This window comes from Mus caroli, unplaced genomic scaffold (genome assembly GCF_978045245.1).
Source record: "Mus caroli unplaced genomic scaffold, Mus_caroli_1 scaffold_8, whole genome shotgun sequence".
NCBI classification, from domain to species: Eukaryota; Metazoa; Chordata; class Mammalia; order Rodentia; family Muridae; genus Mus; species Mus caroli.
Window position 1 is genome coordinate 88,394,916 of NW_028227263.1, and position 22,689 is coordinate 88,417,604.

A 22,689-nucleotide genomic window follows, 5' to 3' on the forward strand; every position below is an offset into this window, starting at 1 on the left:
AATATGGCAAATTATAAGTGTTTAGGGCCAGAGATTTTTTCAGTTGGGATTACTTTTTTATTTTGGGATACTTACATATATATTATGATATCTCTTGAGGGCAGGCCCAAATTTTAAAAAAAAATTCATTGCATTTTATATATAAGTTATACTCTGAATGAACTTTTATAATTTTTTTAAAAACATAATTTTGTTCATGAAACAAAATTTTATAAAACATGATATCATGATGTCAGTGATATCACCAAAAACATTTTAGGTTCTGGAGAATTTTGGATTTTTGACTAGGAATTCTCAAGCTGAATATTAGTATTCTGACCTACTAATGGAGGTTGAGCGTGCATGGACATGGTAGACAGTTTGTCTCTCACGTATAAAGACCAGGATTAGATCCCAAGAATAACAGAAAATTGAAAAATATTTCAACCTAACATGCATAATCTAATTTTTAAGGAAATAAACACTCAAGCCTTTTTCAGGTTGGGATACATGACAGGAAAGACTGGAAACCACTGATTAACTGTGAGGACAAAGGACAAAACAGCCAGACAAATCCAACTGAAAGCCCAGGCCTCTCATGTACTGGTACCCTGACAGTTAAATCCACCTTCCTTGGCGCTAAGGTGGAACACACACTGAAATCCTTCTGTGGGGTGAGCACTGACAACAGGATGACAGGGAGAGCCCCCAAGTAAGGGTTACAGGGAAGACAAGGCTCATGAGGAAGGTCCGGCCCATGTGGAACAGAGAGCAGAACATGCATGGTGGGGCTTACTAGGACACAGGGAAAATTCTTCAGAGAGAGGTACTCGGGCCTTCCTTCACTGACAGAGGACCTGATAAGATGTTCGAACTGGCAAAAATCCAACCCTTACTTTGAGTGCCACCAAGGCCCTTACTGTGTGACAGCAGTTGATACCATCCAGGCCCTTTCTCCTGGAAAAAGTGTTTACTCTTTTCTCTCACAGCCATTTACAACATTGCAGTAGCACCAAGAGCTCCAACCAGTCCCAAGGTAGATAGTTGTGTTAGTTAGGGTAAACTGTCCACTAGAGAGAGATGGGACTCTGACCATGTCTAAGGGGGATTATCTTAATTAATTGAGGTGGGAAGACTGTGAGTGGCACCACTCCACAGGCAGTAGATCCTGGGTGATTATAGAATATATAAAACAACCTGAGCACTAATATGTACATATGCACTGATTTCTTCTTCTGACTACAGACCTAATGTGACCTCCCTGCCATGACGGGTTGTTAACTTGGAACTATGAGCTAAATAAGGTTCTCCCTTAAGTTTCTTTTGTCAGAGTATTTTGTTACAGTAGTAGTAAAACAAGAAATCCTGATCAGCCCCATAGCCTTTCTACAGAAGGATAGGATAAAATCATTATATTGCAATAACAAATCAGGGTTCAACTGAAATCTTCACCCTTTAGTGTCTGAGTCTCTTCTTTCCTGAGGAAGCTGGACCTATGAATGTAGTGTGCAGAAAGAGCATGCCTTTGGCTGTGTCTCTCTCACAAGTGAACCTTATATTCTTGTGTGTTGCTTGCCTTTGTAAAACAGAGCCAGTCACAACCTCACACCTGCCAGCTGCTAAGGGCAAATTTAGCGCCAGATGGTAAGCACACAGTGATCACAGAGGTTGGAAGGCTGTGATAACTGGGGCACAGGTGCACACTCATTCTCTTTGTTCCTAATTGATAGCATCCATTGCAAGGTCTTTGCAATATTTTTCAAAAAATGTACTACATAGTGGAAGACGGCAGAGAGGGACTCAAGAGATCTTGTGGTCCTACCATGTCCATGGATCTGGGTGAGAACTGACTTGACCAAAACCTTAAAGCCATGTTATAGCCAGGCTTCACTCAGCCCCACCTACTGCCCAGTTCCATTGCCCCTAGGCAGTGTATCATTCTGCCCTTTTCCACTCCCACTACATTTAGGGTTGGAGTGGAAGGTCTACCAAGATGATAGTGGGCCTCTAAAGGCATCTCTGGCAGAATGGTCCTCCCACCAGAGCCCTCAGCTGGAGTTTCAAAACACCTCTTCCCCTTTAACTTCTCATACTGTTGCCAAGAAAAACACCACTGGACACCAATGGCATGCATGTGAGGGTTGACTGCTTGAGTGAGTTTGAGTGAGTGCCCAAGTTAAACACAGTTGCTATGTGTGTCTGTCCTCCCCAAGGAAACTGGACAGAATGCTGGCTGCAGGTTTGTGACCAGGATATAGCAACACAACTAGAGCTAGTCCTTCAGCATCCATTCTAAGATAGTTCACCCCAGCAAACAGGCTCCTTGTGCTTCAAAGAATACAGTTGCATAGCAAGAGGTTCTTCCTACATGGATCAATTAATAAACAGCATGAACAAAGCATCCCTAAAGACACTTGTATAGAAAGCTTTTAAAGCGTAGGTTGAAAGAAAGCTTTTCAGAAGCACTTTTTTTTGTAAAGTATAGTCTGAGAGTGTGTGTGTTTTAAACAAAAGTGTCTTAGTGAATTATGGAAGGAATGGGAAGGCAAGAACAGAGGGGTGGCTATTTCAGTAGTGTCTAGAAAATGAGGCAATAAACATGGAACTCTCATCTGTCAACATGAACCTCACTGCAAAGATGCTGTCCTGAGCTATACACAGGAGCCAAGATACTAGTGGATTACTAAGCAAGGGAGCATCCAGTGTGACTCAACCATCTCCTGCTCAAAAGTCCTACTGAGCAAGGATCCACAGGCCTGGCCAGGTCTCATCTAATACCTAGACTTGTAGGAGTCTGCTTTTTCTTCTTGGGCTGAGGAGTCCCTTTGTCACAAGGAGCAAAACCTGCCTGCACAGATGGTGATGTTCACTGATAGGGTAGATCTTTCTTTTTTTTTTTTTTCCTCTGTAACTTCACCTGCAAGTTCACGTTTTCTCTCATGGTGACAGCCAGTGGGCAGTTCCTTTGTAAAATGATGTTTCCATGACAGGAGTGCTTAATACCCACTAATATTGTGTTGAGGGTGAGTGACACAAACATGAGATCCCCATTTTGCATGTATTAAAACAGAAGCCCAGAGAGATTAAATCACTTCTCTGGATCAAAACCTAGCTGGGGCAGGAGACAGACCTCACAGCTTACAATGGCTGCTATACCAGCTCACTTAAGGTCAAGTGTCATCCAGCCAGGCCCCTCCTTAGGTTCTATCAATGCCTTCCTTCCATGTTCTTCCAGTGAGCCAACAGGAAAAGGCAGAAAGACAGGCAGCCCTAAGACACAGTACACAATACAATGCACAATACAAGGGACAGGGCTCCAACAGCGGGTATCTAGTCCACTGGCCCAGTTCCTCTACTCTGAGAACCACGGGTTTTCTTCTGACAGCCAAGAAGGAGAGTGTTGGGTGTCCAGGGCTAAGCACTTAAGATCCAAACATTCTACAAAACATCTCTGTGGTGTAAGTGTAGGCCAGGTGCTCAAGGCCTCTTGTTTTTTGATGTCTCAGCATTATAAGAAGGCTTTGGTCTGATTCAGTTCTGCCTAACAACTCAGGTTTCTTACCTCAAGCCAAAAGAGTTTGGCCTTTGATTTTTTTTTTCAGTGTCTACCACAGGACTACCTTCTAAAGCGCTCAAGAATCTGAGAGAGGGAAGAAACCTTTTAGAGCTATATGTAGACATGGACCACTTTAGCCTGCTTCTAGATGCTCCTATTCCTCCTCCCACTCTCCCCCCACACCAGTCCTGCTCTGTCAACTTCTCAGGCTAGTGAGAGATGAAAGGGGGAAATAAAATGCACAGCAGGGGCCATCTCTTTCTCCACACCACAGCCACATCACCATAAAGTCTGAAGAGTCCCAATGCATACCATTGTTCAGTGTGGGCTCTCGTACACTATAGGTCTTTTCTATAGCAGAGCAGCTACTTCCCATTCTAGTCTGCCCAACTGACAGCTACATTTACCTTTCCTGAATATGTAATGTGCTGTGCACAGGTCATATGGAGCACCTCAACCATCCAATCCCCTTCAACCTCAAAAGGTCTCCTTATGGACCCCGTCCCGTCCCACGTGTGTTAGGAAGGAGGCCCAGCTACCACATCTGTCACAGAAGCAGACTCCTAGAGCTCAGGCTCCATTATTCTGCAATCCTGGAGCTCATTCTTTGTGCTTAACTGCAAAGGGTCACAATGCCTCTGCCAAACCACTAGGAGAACACCTAGGTTGGGGATCAGAGCTGTCACTTAGTGAGGCATCAAGTCACAATGCATCAACCATAGAAAAGTATTTCAGAAATAATCTAGTGAGGGTTTTGTCAATATTCCAATTTAGTACAGACTCCCTTTCAAACCAACGGCCCCCTAAGTGAGCCCCATAGTGTAGTATTGTGTGTAAAGATATGTATATGCATAGACATTTTGCTCTTCCTGGATTCTTGGCACACACATCCTTAGGCTATTTTCTTTGTGCTTGGTAATCAAATAACCTGCCATTTGCTCTGGTTTAGAGATCCATTCCTCTATTTCACCAGAGAGCTCAAAGTGTCTCTTTCTAGTGAAATTCTTGAGCCAGAGTTCCAAGGTCAGAGCTATTATTTAGGAATGACATCCTGGCAGCAGCTGCAGCAAAGCATGGACTGACTGCAGAAACTGAGACTACACAGCATAATGTAGCATCTTGGGACGGCAACTGAAGGAGCCAAGCTTTTGTGTTCAAACTGCAGGACAGACCAGACACAGCATGTGTGTGTGTGTGTGTGTGTGTGTGTGTGTGTGTGTGTGTGTGTATGAAATAATGCAGGTAGGAAGCAGAAGGCACAGGAGGTAGACAGTCTCTGGAGCCTCAATGCTGGGTTTGCTGTGTGACTAAAAAGTGAGACCTCTCTAAACCTAGATCCTTGCTTGTAAGACAAAGAAGCAACCACACAGTGCTTCAAGCATGGACCCTTTAGAACCCAGGGAAATCTTAGGACATGACCTACCTCACAATAGTGGGTCAAAAGGTCTATTCCTGTTTGCTACATGGACTCAATGAGCCTGCTGGGTCCTGCTGAGGATCAGGTTCTGATTCCACTAGCAGTAGCTAGTGTGTACAGGTAAACAGTAGCCACCATTTCAGGGAAAGTGTCCCTGAACACACGGGGTCAGTGAGACTTCAGAGGCAGGACTGAGCTTGATCGGGAAGTGACTAGACCATTAATAAAATGCTGTCAGTCAAGACCCAGCCCAGGAGAGTGGAGAGAGGTCAGAACTAAACCTTTCCCAGTGCTTGTGCCACAGTTAACTGAGGACATTGGGTGGACGGTGCAATCAGAGGAAAATTGTTCCCTTTGCTTAAAACAGTGCTCATGCTTTCTGATGCAGTTATTTCACAGATGCAGTCTTAGAAATACAGGCTTATAATGTAGCAGTAAAGCAGGGGCCCAAGCCATAGATGTGCCCCACTCCTCTAGTCCAGCACCACCCTGCCCACCTCCAACACAAGGCTTCTAAACAGACTCTCAGCAGATCTGTGCTTGCTATTTTTTTCATTAACTGTGGGAAAAAAGCAAGCCAAGGCCCAGCTCTTTTTGTAATGTAAAACAAACAGCAACTAGGGAAACACAAGATATCTCTTCCAGTGGAAATTAGTCTTCCCTCAAGGAAATCCTATAATAAAAAGTAGATTTTAGCCAGGGGTTGAAAGGTGTTCTTTCACTATTTCTACAGAAAAAAAAAAAAAAAAAAACTTGAGAAAAAGATTTTCTGTCTTGGCAACTAATAGCTTGACATTTAACACATCTCTAAAAACAAACAAACAAACAAATCCATCTAGCACAAGTTCTGAAAATTGTTCTACCATAGATTCTGTCTCCTCCTGATGCCCTGTCATTCACAGATTTTAGTAATTAGCACAATAATGCAACGACAGTCAGCTTTCTGGAAGAATGGAGCCATATATTACTGAACCAAGGTTCTCTTCTACTATTGCTGATTTTTCCAGCCGGAAATTCATCAAGAAAAGGCACTTTCCACCTCTGGGAGCAGAGTGAGCTCGAATGAGCTCATAGAGATGACCAATGTGACGCTGCACACGGAGTAAAGTTCCCTCTGAAAATACACTGATGGTAGAATTGGGCCTCTTTCAAAGTCCTATGCAGAACTACCAAATATGACTGTATACGTGGAACAAACCTTTGAAGATGTGAGTTAAAATGGAGTGTTAGAGTAGGCCCTGACCCATTGTGACTGTCTCCTTATAAAGACAGGAGATGAGGTCACAGAGGAAAGAACCAGTGAAGACAGTGAAGAAATGGCTACATACAAGCTGAAGAGAGCAGCTCAGACAGAGCCAACCCTACCAAGCCCTACACCTTGACCCCTAACTTCCAGTCTCCAGAACTGAGAAAATAAATTCAGGTTTAAGCTCCAGAATGTGTAATTCTTGATTTTAGTAGTCTAAACTATGTGTGTAGGAGACCTCAGCTATGCTGCCCATAACTAGAGCTGTAAAAACCCTTAGATGTGGCAGCTGACACACGTCAGCAGGTGTCTCTATTACTAGACTCCTCCAGACCGAAAGTGAAAATGAGCAGAGATGACTGAGCAATGCTGGGCCCTGCGGTCTAGAAGCTGGGATATGAGCCAAGAGTATCATTCATGCCTTCACATGAGGCATCACTTTCTCTTGGCAAGACACAAGCTGCCTTTCTCCTCCATTCCGCTGGACATTTTCTGTTAAGACTTAAAGGGTGAGTTTCTATGTGCTTAGTCTATTTTGAAAGAGTTTGCAGCACTTAGGTTCCAGAGGACCATAATGTACAATAGTCTTGAAGTCATTAGCACAAGAAAAGACTTCCTGAACAGAATTCCATTCACATATGTACTCAGATCAACAGTTAATGTGTTCGTGAAACTAAAAAGCTACGTACACCAAAGGACACCATCATTCACATTTTTTATCAACTCCACCTTCTACAGAGGATCAATATCCAAAATATATAAAGAACTAAAAAAAAAAAAAAAAAAAACCTGAGCATCAAGAAAACAACCGAATTTAAAAATAGTGTATAGATCTAAACAGAAATCTCAAAAGGAGAAATTCAGAAGCAGAAACCGGCCTGAGTAGGGCCACAGGCCACATCCGGCCGGATCAGCTCCGGGGTAGCGGGAGCACAGGGTTGCCTGACACCCGCCAGCTACCCACGACCCCCGCAGCAGGATTTTGGGACTGCTGGTGAGTGGAACACAGCTTCTGCTCCAATCCAATTGCGCGGGACCTGAGACTGCATTAGTTAGGGAAGCAGAAACCGGCCTGAGTAGGGCCACAGGCCACATCCGGCCAGATCAGCGCTGGGGTAGCGGGAGCACAGGGTTGCCTGACACCCGCCAGCTACCCACGACCCCCGCAGCAGGATTTTGGGACTGCTGGTGAGTGGAACACAGCTTCTGCTCCAATCCAATTGCGCGGGACCTGAGACTGCATTAGTTAGGCTACTATACCCAGCCAAACTCTCAATTAACATAGATGGAGAAACCAAAGTATTCCACGACAAAACCAAATTCACACATTATCTCTCCACGAATCCAGCCCTTCAAAGGATAATAACAGAAAAAAACCAATACAAGGACAGGAACCACGCCCTAGAAACAACAAGAAGGTAATCCCTCAACAAACCTAAAAGAAGACAGCCACAGGAACAAAATGCCAACTTTAACAACAAAAATAACAGGAAACAACAATTACTTTTCCTTAATATCTCTTAATATCAATGGACTCAACTCCCCGATAAAAAGACATAGACTAACAAACTGGCTACACAAACAAGACCCAACATTTTGCTGCTTACAGGAAACTCATCTCAGAGAAAAGGATAGACACTACCTCAGAATGAAAGGCTGGAAAAAAATTTTCCAAGCAAATGGCATGAAGAAACAAGCTGGAGTAGCCATTCTAATATCTGATAAGATTGACTTCCAACCCAAAGTCATTAAAAAAGACAGGGAGGGACACTTCATACTCATCAAAGGTAAAATCCTCCAAGAGGAACTATCAATCCTGAATATCTATGCTCCAAATACAAAGGCAGCCACATTCATTAAAGAAACTTTAGTAAAGCTCAAAGCACACATTGCACCTCATACAATAATAGTGGGAGACTTCAACACACCACTTTCACCAATGGACAGATCATGGAAACAGAAACTAAACAGGGACACAGTGAAACTAAGAGAAATTATGAATCAAATGGATCTGGCAGATATCTACAGAACATTCTATCCTAAAACAAAAGGATATACCTTCTTCTCAGCACCTCATGGTACCTTCTCCAAAATTGACCACATAATTGGTCACAAAGCAGGCCTCAACAGATATAAAAATATTGAAATTGTCCCATGCATCCTATCAGATCACCATGGCCTAAGGCTGATCTTCAATAACAAAATAAATAATAGAAAGCCAACCTTCACGTGGAAACTGAACAACACTCTTCTCAATGATACCTTGGTCAAGGAAGGAATAAAGAAAGAAATTAAGGACTTTTTAGAGTTCAATGAAAATGAAGCCACAACATACCCAAACTTATGGGACACAATGAAAGCATTTCTAAGAGGAAAACTCATAGCTCTGAGTGCCTCCAAAAGGAAACTAGAGAGAGCACACATTAGCTGCTTGACAACACACCTAAAAGCACTAGAACAAAAGGAAGCAAATTCACCCAAGAGGAGTAGACGGCAGGAAATAATCAAACTCAGGGGTGAAATCAACCAAGTGGAAACAAGAAAAACTATTCAAAGAATCAAACAATCAAGTAGCTGGTTCTTTGAGAAAATCAACAAGATAGATAAACCCTTAGCCAGACTCACTAGAGGGCACAGGGAAAGCATCCTAATTAACAAAATCAGAAATGAAAAAGGAGACATAACAACAGATCCTGAAGACATCCAAAACACCATCAGATCCTTCTACCAAAGGCTATACTCAACAAAACTGGAGAACCTGGATGAAATGGAGAAGTTCCTAGACAGATACCAGGTACCAAAGTTGAATCAAGATCAGGTTAATGATCTAAACAGCCCTATATCCCCCAAAGAAATAGAAGCAGTCATTAATAGTCTCCCAACTAAAAAAAGCCCAGGACCAGATGGGTTTAGTGCAGAGTTCTATCAGACCTTCAAAGAAGATCTAATCCCAGTTCTTCACAAACTATTCCACAAAATAGAAACAGAAGGTACTCTACCCAACTCATTCTATGAAGCCACAATTACTCTGATACCTAAACCACAAAAAGACCCAACAAAGATAGAAAACTTCAGACAAATATCCCTTATGAATATTGATGCAAAAATCCTCAATAAAGTTCTTGCTAACCGAATCCAAGAACACATCAAAACAATCATCCATCCTGACCAAGTAGGTTTCATCCCAGGGATGCAGGGATGGTTCAATATACGGAAATCCATCAACGTAATCCAGTATATAAACAAACTCAAAGACAAAAACCACATGGTCATCTCCTTAGATGCGGAAAAAGCATTTGACAAGATCCAACACCCATTCATGATAAAAGTCTTGGAAAGATCAGGAATTCAAGGCCCATACCTAAACATGATAAAAGCAATCTACAGCAAACCAGTAGCCAACATCAAAGTAAATGGTCAGAAGCTTGAAGCAATCCCTCTAAAATCAGGGACTAGACAAGGCTGTCCACTTTCTCCATACCTATTCAACATTGTACTTGAAGTCCTAGCCAGAGCAATTCGACAACAAAAGGAAATCAAAGGGATACAAATTGGAAAAGATGAAGTCAAAATATCACTTTTTGCAGATGATATGATAGTATATATAAGTGACCCTAAAAATTCCACCAGAGAACTCCTAAGCCTGATAAACAGCTTCGGTGAAGTAGCTGGATATAAAATTAACTCAAACAAATCAATGGCCTTTCTCTACACAAAGAATAAACAGGCTGAGAAAGAAATTAGGGAAACAACACCCTTCTCAATAGTCACAAATAATATAAAATATCTTGGCGTGACTCTAACTAAGGAAGTGAAAGATCTGTATAATAAAAACTTCAAGTCTCTGAAGAAAGAAATTATAGAAGATCTCAGAAGATGGAAAGATCTCCCATGCTCATGGATTGGCAGGATCAACATTGTAAAAATGGCTATCTTTCCAAAAGCAATCTACAGGTTCAATGCAATCCCCATCAAAATTTCAAATCAATTCTTCAACGAATTAGAAAGTGCAATCTGCAAATTCATCTGGAATAACAAAAAACCTAGGATAGCAAAAACTCTTCTCAAGGATAAAAGAACCTCTGGTGGAATCACCATGCCGGACCTAAAGCTCTACTACAGAGCAATTGTGATAAAAACTGCATGGTACTGGTATAGTGACAGACAAATAGACCAATGGAATAGAATTGAAGACCCAGAAATGAACCCACACACCTATGGTCACTTGATCTTCGACAAGGGAGCTAAAAACATCCAGTGGAAGAAAGACAGCATTTTCAACAAATGGTGCTGGCACAACTGGTTGTTAACATGTAGAAGAATGCGAATCGATCCATTCCTATCTCCTTGTACTAAGGTCAAGTCTAAGTGGATCAAGGAACTTCACATAAAACCAGAGTCACTGAAACTTATAGAGGAGAAAGTGGGGAAAAGCCTTGAAGATATGGGCACAGGGGAAAAATTCCTGAATAGAACAGTAATGGCTTGTGCTGTAAGATCGAGAATTGACAAGTGGGACCTCATGAAACTACAAAGTTTCTGCAAGGCTAAAGACACCATCAATAAGACAAAAAAACCACCAACAGATTGGGAAAGGATCTTCACCTATCCTAAATCAGATAAGGGACTAATATCCAATATATATAAAGAACTCAAGAAGGTGGACTCCAGAAAGTCAAATAACCCCATTAAAAAATGGGGCTCAGAACTGAACAAAGAATTCTCACCTGAGGAATACCGAATGGCAGAGAAGCACCTGAAAAAATGTTCAACATCCTTAATCATCAGGGAAATGCAAATCAAAACAACCCTGAGATTCCACCTCACACCAGTCAGAATGGCTAAGATGAAAAATTCAGGTGACAGCAGATGCTGGCGAGGATGTGGAGAAAGAGGAACACTCCTCCATTGTTGGTGGGATTGCAAGCTTGTACAACCACTCTGGAAATCAGTCTGGCGGTTCCTCAGAAAATTGGACATAGTACTACCGGAGGATCCAGCAATACCTCTCCTGGGCATATATCCAGAAGATGTCCCAACCGGTAAAAAGGACACATGCTCCACTATGTTCATAGCAGCCCTATTTATAATAGCCAGAAGCTGGAAAGAACCCAGATGTCCCTCAACAGAGGAATGGATACAGAAATTATGGTACATTTACACAATGGAGTACTACTCAGCTATTAAAAAGAATGAATTTATGAAATTCCTAGCCAAATGGATGGACCTGGAGGGCATCATCTTGAGTGAAGTAACACAATCACAAAAGAACTCACACAATATGTATTCATTGATAAGTGGATATTAGCCCAAAACTTAGGATACCCAAGATATAAGATACAATTTGATAAACGCATGAAACTCAAGAAGAATGAAGACCAAAGTGTGGACACTGTGCACCTTCTTAGAATTGGGAACAAAACACCCAGGGAAGGAGTTACAGAGACAAAGTTCGTAGCTGTGATGAAAGGATGGACCATTTAGAGACTGCTGTATCCAGGGATCCGTCCCATAATCAGCTTCTAAACGCTGACACCATTGTATACACTAGCAAGATTTTGCTGAAAGGACCCAAATATAGCTGTCTCTTGTGAGACGATGCCGGGGCCTAGCAAACACAGGAGTGGATGTTCACAGTCAGCTATTGGATGTATCACAGGGCTCCCAATGGAGAAGCTAGAGAAAGTACCCAAGGAGCTAAAGGGATCTGCAACCCTATTGTTGGAACAACATGATGTACTAACCAGAACCCTGGAGCTCTTGTCTCTAGCTGCATATGTATCGAAAGATGGCCTAGTCGGCCATCAATGGAAAGAGAGGCCCATTGGACTTGCAAACTTTATATGCCCCAATATAGGGGAATGCCAGGGCCAAAAGAATGGGAATGGGTGGGTAGGGAAGTGGGGGGCGCTATGGGGGACTTTTGGGATAGTATTGGAAATGTAATTGAGGAAAATATGTAATAAAAATATAAAAAAAAAAAAAGGAGAAATTCAAATGACTGAGAAACCCTTAAAAAATGGTTAACATTGTTGGTCATCAGAGAAGTGTAAATCAAAACACTTTTAAGATTTCATCTTACATTAGACAGAATGGCCAAGATCAATATAAGAAATAGCAAGTCATGCAGGCAGCAATGTAGAGTAAGAAGAGTATTCATCCAAACTTGTACAGTAACTAGGGAACTCAGTTTGGAGGTTCCTCTGGAAGCTGGGAAAGGGCTTACCTCAAGATCCAGCCATACTACTCTTGAGTATATACTCAAAGGAACTTTCATTCTGTTGCAAAAACACTTGCTCAACCATGGTTTCCTTTTGGTTTTTGTTTTAGTTTTTGGTTTTATTTTTTTAACTTTTGTTTTGTTTCGTTTTGTTTTGTGGCTCTCCTCATAATAGCTAGAAACTAGAAGAAAACTAGATGTCTACCAATAGATAAAAAGGATAAAGAAAAGGAGATACATTTACACAAGGGACTATTACACTCACTGTTTAAAAATGAAATCATGAAATTCATGGGTTAATACATGTTACTAGAAAAATCATCCCAAGTGAGCTAACCCAGACCCAGAAAGACAAATATGGTATGCGTCCTCCTATATGTGGATGTTAGCTGTTAAGTCATTGATAAATTACAATCCATATAATCACCGAGGTTAGGTACAGAGTAAGTAGGTAGAAGGGAGGACTGGATCTTCCTAGGAATAAGAATACATAGTTAAGGATGGACTTGTAGATGTGGGAGTGAAATGGGAAGATCAAATGGGGGAGGAGGAAAGAGAGAGCAAGAGAGGAAATACAGAGAGGGATGCTAAAATTAAGGGCCATGTGAGGGCTCATAGAGAATCCTAATATAGCAGAAGCTTCCTAGAGTATATAAATATATAAAGGAGATTTCAATGATATCACCAAATAATAGGGGAGAGAGAGTCCAACTGAACATGTCTCATTACCAAAGAAAGTTCCCAGTCTGGACTTGGCTACATCTAATTGAGTTGCTGGTTAATAGAGTCCCATGGGAATCTATGAGTAAGATCAGTCAGTGCCTTGCTCAACCATCAGAGACGCTTTCTCCTTTAGCAAATGGGAATGAATACAGAAACCCACAGCCGGAAAATATGCAGAGAATAAGAGACCTTGAAATCCTCCACACTAAATGGGATGTCTCCAACAAATCCCTCAACAACAAATCTCAAGGCTCATGGAACTCTGTGGAAGAGGAGGTGGAAAGTGTGTGAGCCAGAGTGAATGGAGAACAAGGAAATATCACCTTCCAAGCACAGCACAAGAGATGTGCATAAAAACTCAGAGACTGCGGCAGCGTGCACAGGGCCTGCATGGGTCCACACCAGATGGACTCCTAGAGCTGAAAAGAGAAATGTACACATTACTGACCCAAAATCTATCTCCAACTATTTGAAAAGAATTAGTTTTTCTCAAAGGGAGTCTCACTGAAGAAACAAAATACTCTTAAGGGCAGGTCCCATGCTCAGAAGTAGACAGCCAACAAAAATGAGTTCAGTGGCATTTGGAGAGGTCTTTGAGTCAGAGCATCTTTAAAAAAAAAAACAAATAAAAGAAAACAAAACAACAAAAAAACTTTATAGGTCCTTTGCATATATAGTTTTGGCTTCCCACTTTATGTTTCCATGGGATTCGTGTGTATGCAAACCTGTGCCTCTGCATCCTCTTGTGCTTTTTCTTTGGGTCTTCCCCCCCCCCCCAGTTTTGTGCTATTCCTACTTGTTTGCTTTGTTTTAACTTATTGTATTTTGTTATTGTTCTTTATATGCTTGTTTGTTTTCTACCAAGGATCAGTGAGGGCCTGAGTATGGATGGAAGGAACTGGGAGAAGTCGGGGGAAGTAAAACCATAATCTGAATATATTGTACGAAATTTATTGTATTTTCAGTATAAGAAAAAAATTAAAATGTCAGTGCACACCTGGGAAAGGGTGCAGCACACAGTGGGTGAAGGGAGTATAGCTGGCACTGCTAAAGGGTAAAGCTATCTTGCCACTTTATCAGAAGATGTCACAGTGTAGACTGTATGTATCCCCTAGATGTTACAGTGATGCCATTGGAACCTGATAGAATCTATAAGACACTGGGCCAGTTGGAAGAAGTCACTGGGGAACAATGGGACCACTGACCCCTTCCTCTCCCTCTTCTCTTTCTGGCCATGGGTGAGTGAGTTTGTTTAGTCTGTGCTCCCACTGCATCTACTCAACCAATAGGTCATGGACTGACCCCTCCTAAATGATGAATCAAATAAGCCTATTTAATCTCGCCAGTTGGTTATCTTAATCATGTGTTTCAGTGAAAGACAAGGAGCCCAGGCTAGCCTCAAATTCACTATGGGCTGAAGATGAGCGAGAACTCGAGATTCTCTTTCCCACCCCCTCCACCAAAAGGGGGGGGGGACCTTTGATTTCTGATGCTAGAACAGTCTGATTTTAACCTTAGACTCTGACCCTGAAAAATCCCGTTCCAGCCTTTCTAAGTGAAATGACAACAGCCCACAGTACATAGGATCTCCTGAGCCAAGGCAAAAACACTGGCTTCAGAGTCTACTCTGGAGAATTTCCTGCTTGGTGGTCAAGGCTCCTCGTACTTGATAAAGGCCGGATGAGCAAACCAACCAACCATTTGATGTTTTGTCCAAAACAAACGTAGATGTGTAAGCCTTTGAAGTTGACCTAAGTTAGCCTTTCTCTCCACACAATGAAAAGCTTACTTTCAGCCCATGACAGGTGCCACTGATGAAAGTCAGTCATGCCAGGTAAACAAGAACTATTTGTTCTTTTAACTCGAAGACAAAGTTCGACATTTTCGCTTAGTTGAATCTTTGGAGTGGAAGTGGGAGGCACATTTAATTACTGATTGTTGATCTCAGGGCTTCATACCCCCTAAGTGTCCACTAGTGAAGGAAAGAGACAGAGACAGAGATGGAGAGAGAGACAGACAGAGATGGAGAGACAGACAGAGATGGAGAGACAGACAGAGATAGAGAGACAGACAGAGATAGAGAGACAGAGACAGAGACAAAGACACAGAGAGAATATCTTTAAAGGTCTCTGGGCCAATTCCAGACCTATGGACCTTTCCTTTGATATTTCCATGTAAATGACTTTGGAGCTTAGGGGAGGCCATTTCTCATCAGTCAGTGACACCCACATTTCTTGGCCTTTAGTAGGTGAGGAACAGTGGGGAGTAAGGCATTCTGACACATACACTTTAGTATGAGTGACTAAAAATTGCTTTACTGAATCTGACGGGCTAGAGAAGTTTAGATTTGTCCCAGTCTCAGATTAGTTAAGATTCTCAAGGGGCCCTTAAGTCACTCTGCAGCACATGAGTCATTCATTAGCATAAATAAAGTGGAAGGCTCTGAATTCATCTCACTATTAAATCCCAGATTGATCCTGTCAGATAGCACGATTCCATCCACACCTGCGTAGGTGACAGCTTTTCTTGAAGTCAGTTTCATGCCTTGTAAGGTCTGCTTTGCATCCCCATCTCACAGCTTCCACCTCCTCTACCTGTGGATGGGTGACACTCCAAGACACACTCTCACCACAATGAGAACTGAAACATAGCTTTTCTCTCGGAGGCCACATGCAAACTAAACAAACCATGTGGAGAAATGCAGAGGTACACTTGTAGACCTCAGAAACAATGGCTATAACTAAAATGCAGTGAGCTGGTCACAGCTATGTTCTACGGGCATGGAGAAGTTTCTGCCCATAGGACACTTTGCTCACAAAACAACTGGGAGACAAATGACAGCAGAAAGGGCCCCTTCAACAAAAAGCAGAGTGTTCTTAAGTCCACTCTGCAGTGGACGGAGAATCTGAGCACACTGACCTACAGCCTGCATCCACAGCTGTGTCAAGGACAAGACTGCAGGCCCTGTTCCTCAGATCATTATCTGAGAGACCCACTGTTTCTAGAACACAACGTTATCAGTGCAGAAAAGATTATTTACCATTCTGTAAATTTAAAAGTAATACAAGTCAGGTGTGCTAACACATGCCTGTAATTTCAGCATTTAATGAAGCTAGCGCAGAAAGGTCACAAGCCTGAAGTTAACCTGAGCTACATAACCAGATCTCTTTTCTAATACTATAATACAAAAGTACTGCAAATATTTGTGCATACTTTTCTACACACATTCTTGTATACAGACACATGTAAAAACATATACACTCACACCCACTTATAAACAGAAACTTACTATCAAGTGGGACAGCAGATCCACTTAAGAAAAACCATCAGAACACATAGCTTTAGTAAATCAACTGACAAAGAAACCACGCATAGAGGGCTCTTCTCCAACAGAGGCAGCCTCTGGACTGCCCTGCCCTCCTCTTCCCACCACTATCTGAAATTCCAACCTCACCCCCACCCCCAAGTTTCATGACCCTACTTCTGTTTTATTTCCACCTTCCACCCCATTCACTTCCTTACATAGATGATACAAATGCCAGAAGAAAATGCTTCTAGTTTTGATTAATGCACCTTTAATGCTTAACAGATGCTCTATAAGTATTTGTTGAAGTGAGTTACCATTTGCAAAGTTGTATATGACTTGTAATGCTTAGAGAATACCTTATTCTGCAGAGCTGTGCATACAACTATTACTGGTGAGCTAGAACTTCTTCCCTGGGCTTCAGTGGAATTGACACACCTTCAGGCTAGGCCTGCAGGTCTGTGTGAATGGTTGGAAAATGCAGAGAAATCCTGAATGCTTCTGACCCCTTCCTGATGGTTCAGACAGTACCTGCTTGTTCCAGCTCCACCTGGACCAGCAGTTTTAAATATGGTAGGCAGAGTATCTGCATTTGCCTTATTTATTTCACATTAGTAACACAATGAGATGATCATTATTTCATAGAATTCATTGTTTTAGAGTATGAAAAATTTTTTAAAAATAATGTTTACTGGATCTCAACAGCAAAGGCATTATAAGAGACCATAACAAATGTGATGCGCAAATATGAATGTAATTTTTAGCACTGGAATTCCTTTCTGAATTCTTGGATGCTATCATTAAATTCCAAGTTTTAAATGAAACATTTCTCTTTAAGTCAAAAACTCTTAAGTTTCCTTTGACAGAGCTTGATGATGGAGCCATCTGCCCAGTCTGGACCCTCACCCATATATTAGGTCTCAGTGGGGCATGACCATCACCTCCTACCCATTCTATAGCCCCTCAACCATGTTTAGTTTTATTCAGTCATCGTCATTGAACAAACACATTTCCACTTCAGGGTGTATGTAGGTCTGTGTGACTGCCACAGAGAGCTAGTGTCTTAATATTCCTTCTAACATTCAGATTATGTTCAAGGTCCTCTTTCTAGAAACATCCTTGACTGCTGAAGATGGGTACTTTCTCCAGTATTAGGACGTAACAGAAGCATCAGCGGGTGGACCTCTTTGTTAGTCTCTCAACAGATGAACACTTCATCTTACATGAATGATGGTGTAAGAGAGATGCTAAATTCTACATTGTCAGTAGAGGGCACTGGTGGGAGGTGGAGGAGTAAATGACTAAATCCAAGTTTCAGGAGTAGAGGAGGTGGAGAAAGACATTGTTTGGGCCACTTCAAGTCACTAGCCACTTTCTCCATGATTTATTTCAGGATAATAAAACTGAAAAACTTCTCTGAGCTAGGCTCAAAGGCTAGGGCTCCGTGGCACAACTGTCTAGAAAGCATCTGTCTTGATTATGGCTCACTGCAGCTGCCACGGCTGTCCACCTCAAGAACACATAGAGTGTAGCCTCCCCAGTGGCCAGTGATCAGAGGGTCCCGTGGTATCCAAGCTTGGCAGCTCTCTATGATCCTCTGTGGTAGATTTCCAGTAAGTTCCAAAAGTACAATTCCTCATTAGCCCTCCCCACCACCATAGGCTATGGAAGTGCCCTGAGTAGAGAAGGCTGTGTTTTATCTTCGATCTGATGCTTGCAGCAGCCACTCCTCTACCCATCAGCCTTATCTCAGATTACATTTGCTTCCCGTGTGCGCTGCAGTTTTCGCTTCCACAGCAGAATACCTGGCCAGTGAGACAGGCATCCTATGCTCCATTACTACCACCACAAGAACACATAAAAGTCCTTAATAGACTTTCTCTGGTGCAATCATGTGTGACTTGTCTCCTGACTGGACTCTGATGACACACTCCTTCCCCTGTGGAAATGGCAAGGTCATTGGTTATTAAAGAAATACAGACATAAAAATCCCTTCTAATTTAAGTTTTCCTGCAGTCTACTCCTTCCAATTTAATTTACTATCTATCAAATGGGTAAAATATTTCTGTGACTCTTATAGGAATCAAGATTGGGTTCATTCTTCATCTTTCTATGACTTAAAAACAAAAGAAACAAGCAAGCAAAAACAAACAGAGAACTTGCATTGCAATGCTACTATGAGACACATGTCTTGTCAGTTGTTGGGCATTTAGAAACAAAGACTTATGGCTTTTTACTTTCAATAAAGGAAATAAATACATAAATTTCAGAATTATAGTATGTAAATAGTAATCATGAAAATGAAAAAAATACATCAATATGAAAACCAAAATGTGCATACATCTTGGAGAATTTTGCTGCTGTCCAAGAAACCATTAATAAGAAGTCAGAGTTACCTAAATTGTTAGTTTGACCTAATTTGAGTAGATTATGACTCAGTTCTATTTGCTTCCTCAAGTCTCCCTAGAGGGTGATAGAGAACAACCTTCTGTATTAGTTACTTTTCCTGCTGTGACAGGCACATGACAGACAGCAGCTTGAGGGTTTATCTCTGCACTTCTATAGATACAGTCTACCATGGCAGTCATGGCCATCATGGAGGCAGATAAGTGAAGCAGCTTAGTCACATACACAACATCTAGAGTCAGGAAGTGGAGCATGAGGGATGCTTGTGCTGGGCTTGCTGTCTCCTTTCTAGTCAGTCCAGAATCCCAGGCCAGGGATGGTATTGCCCACAGCTAAGCTGGGTCTATCACTTCAGTGAACCACATAATCCCTCACAGACATCTCAAAGATTTGTTTCCATGGAGATTCCCTAGCCCATCAAATTAAAAAGATTACCCATCATACCAACTTTGAATCTTAAGCATACCACTTACATCTGACTTGTTTATAGGAAACATGATGGAGCTACAAAGTGTCACAGTTGCTACTTGAGAAATAAGAGGGGTTTAGAAGAATTCAGAAGTTGAAGAATAAAAGACATGAAATGATTAAGTTCTTTGGAGTTAGCTAAGGAGTCAGTCTGTGACCATCCCTGCCACCATGCTAAACATGGCCACTATACTCTTGACTCTACATATCATCATCTTTCCCTCAACTTCAGATACACCTGCTCACTTAGGTCTGCGTCAGTCTCTACACACTGCAGTACTTCTGTGCTGCTCTTTGTACTGGGTCCTACCTCTTCCTTCCTCCTGGTGAGACACTGAAAACTGGAAGGGGACTTGTGTCCTTTGCAACTGTCATTGCTGCACAGTGTTATCTCCCCACACATCATCTACTTGTCTCCTGAAGAGAAGGCAGGAGTTTCATGTTCTAGGACACAAGAGGCCAGGTAGGCCCAGGCTAGACATAAGCCTGGCTTACTGCTAAGACTTAACACACTGCCCTGCATGTGGACTCACACAACTACCATCAGAAAGCATAATTATCAGGCAAGGTCAGAAAATGCATGGAAGAGCCCCTAACAAACAGGTTTGATAGACTTCCTGTCCCTGGATGAAAGAACTCCACTTAAACAAATGAATGTGTACTTTGGTCTGGTATGTATATGTATATGTATATGTATATGTATATGTATATGTATATGTATATGTATATGTATATGTATATGTATATGTATATGTATATGTATATGTATATGTAGGGGGTGTACATATATGTACATATGTAATATTCTATATATGTTTATACATATACATTAAGTTTTCCATGGTTATTTTGTTTTCAATGATGTCTTCTTACATAGCCCATTTGGGCTTGAGCTGTCCCTCTCCTGCCTCAGTTTCCATCAGCCCGGATTATAAACATGCGCCATTACAATACAGTAATTTTGAAATTTTATGTCTATGGTTTCATAAAATATATCTGGTAGAAAATCAAAGAGGTTTTTTGTTGGTTTTGTTTCTTAGTTAAATATAAGCGGGAAAATTGTGATGGAAGCAGGAAAGAGCAGGATACTAAGGCAAAGGCTTGTAATGAAGTGACCTCCATGGAGGCAGCTGGCTCAAACATTCCTGCCACAGGTCTCAGCATTAATCTCTCTTTGAGGCCTTCTTCTCAGAGTGTGAAGTGGCATCTCGGCCAGCGATGGTGAATGAAATAAACTGCAAGATATTGCAAAAGTAGGAGGCAGGGCTCCTAGACCCTCAGCAACCCTGATCAAGGAATCACTTCATCCACAATGACTGCTCTACCTTCCTTCAGATCCATAAACTATCAAACAAAGCCAGTCGCTAAAACCAGGCCCGATGCACTATGTTTCTAAACCACATCTACTAGGCAAGTGGGTAGGATGACGCCATGCGGCAGAAGGAATCTCCAATGACATCTTTGAATGCAGTACTCACTTCCTTTGACTACTTTTCAAAGCATCCTCAGTACATGCAATGGCCAGACCTGAAGGACTGACTCAGACAGGTAATGTGAGACAGAGTAGGTATGGTCAGGAGGAGGTTTCCTCACTTCCTTTTAGACACTTCCGGTGTCTGGGGACTTGTGTCTCATGATTTCATCCAGTGTTAGCACTGGATGTCCCTGTATAGGCTTAGAAGGGGCAACCCTTATTAAGAACATGCATGGGAAAACCCCTTAGGGATTTCTTAGCTTGTTTGTGGGTAAAACATCCCATTCCTATTCCCCACTCAACCCCACTCTTAGCTGTTGGTTAACACATCAGAGGCAGAGCTCAACTTTGGAAGCCCTGAGGCTGAACTGAACAGGTCCTTTGAAGAGATAATGTTCCCAACCTACGTAAGAACAGGTCGTGATTCTGCTATCCTGCCATTTGGTGACCTAGAACAAGGACTCAGTAAACGCTGACTGTTTCAGAATGTTCACTCAGAATTCTTCAAAGACTAAATATCATTCTGAGAAACTCGTTAAGTGTACACTGGAAATCACAGTCAGAAAAAGCTCTATCCTCACAGGAACAGGTTAAGCATGGGCTTAGGCAGGAAGAAGGGCTATCAGACTCTCAGTTACTAGGAAAATTGGTCCAGCCCAATAATAGAGGCTTTCAGATGAGACAGTTGCCTGTGGTGCTCTGAGAATGCAGACCACTTACAAGCTCCGAGAAGCCACGGACCACTTGCCGCCGCTTCAGGTTGGTCTCTCCATCCAGGTTAGCAGTCTCGATGTGGCACAACCCATCAGGGTCACTGGATGACAGCAGCAAAATGTCCGCAGGTATGATTTCATTGCAGCAAAGACGGACAAAGTCGCCCACTCGGATTTCTTTCCAGTATCGATTCACATACTTCTTTTCTTCCCTAGTGAGAGACTTCAATTAACATGGTTGACAAAATCCAACTATGCTGAATTTGGCCAATGAGTACTTGAGAGTCATTTAAATTTTTTCTACTTTTTTCACTACAGAAAGTTATTTAAAGAAAGAAAAAAAAAAAAACAAGATCAAAGCTATAACTGCGCATCACTGTTGGAAATGGCCAGAATAGACAGAACTATAGAGACAGATTGTGGGAAGCTACTGTGCTGGAAGGAGGGAGATGGAGAGTGACTGCTTAATGAGTGAGGAGGGTGCTTTTGGGTTGACAAAATGTTCAGGAGATAGAGACAATGATGTGGGAGTTCAACACTGTGGGTACCATAAATGCCATGGGCTTCTTCACTTGAAAGTAGTCAAAATGACTATGCCCAGTCCTGTACCCCAAAGAAGAGAAAGCAAAGATTCCTAGAGATCACCTGTGTTCATTGTGGTATGACAACAGCCAACATGTAGAATCAACCCATCCTCCCACTGATGGACAGGCAGACAAAAACAGTGCACATATAGTGGAATATTACCCAAAGAAAGCTAGAATGCCCGTGAACCTTGAAGATGTTGTATTAGTGAAGTAATAATTCTCAAAAGGACTATCTCATCCCTCCACTCATAAGGGACTCATAACAAGCATATGTACAGAGGAAGAAAGAGTTACCAAAGACTGGGGGACCAAGGAGCTGAAGGGGTCTGCAACCCTATAAGTGGAACAACAATATGAACTAATCAGTACCCCCCAGAGCTCTCTAGCTGCATAAGTGGTAGAAGATGGCCTAGTCGCCCATCATTGGGAAGAGAGGCCCCTTGGTCTTGCAAACTCTATATGCCCCAGTAAGGGGAATGCCAGGGCCAAGAAGTGGGAATGGGTGGGTAGGGGAGCAGGGCGGGGGGAGGGTATAAGGGACTTATGGGATAGCATTTGAAATGTAAATGAAGAAAATATCTAATAAAAAAAGACTG

At 42.1% G+C, this 22,689-nt stretch overlaps 1 protein-coding gene across 1 annotated transcript in view; it reads right to left on the reverse strand.

Annotated features, from left to right (window-relative positions):
- Nucleotides 1-22,689, reverse strand: part of Atp10a (ATPase phospholipid transporting 10A (putative)) — a 212,117-nt gene that overhangs the window by 109,728 nt on the left and 79,700 nt on the right. The window contains exon 2 of the mRNA XM_085841695.1: nt 21,514-21,718. Coding sequence (XP_085697821.1) covers nt 21,514-21,718 — 205 coding nt within the window. The remainder of the gene's footprint in view (nt 1-21,513; nt 21,719-22,689) is intronic.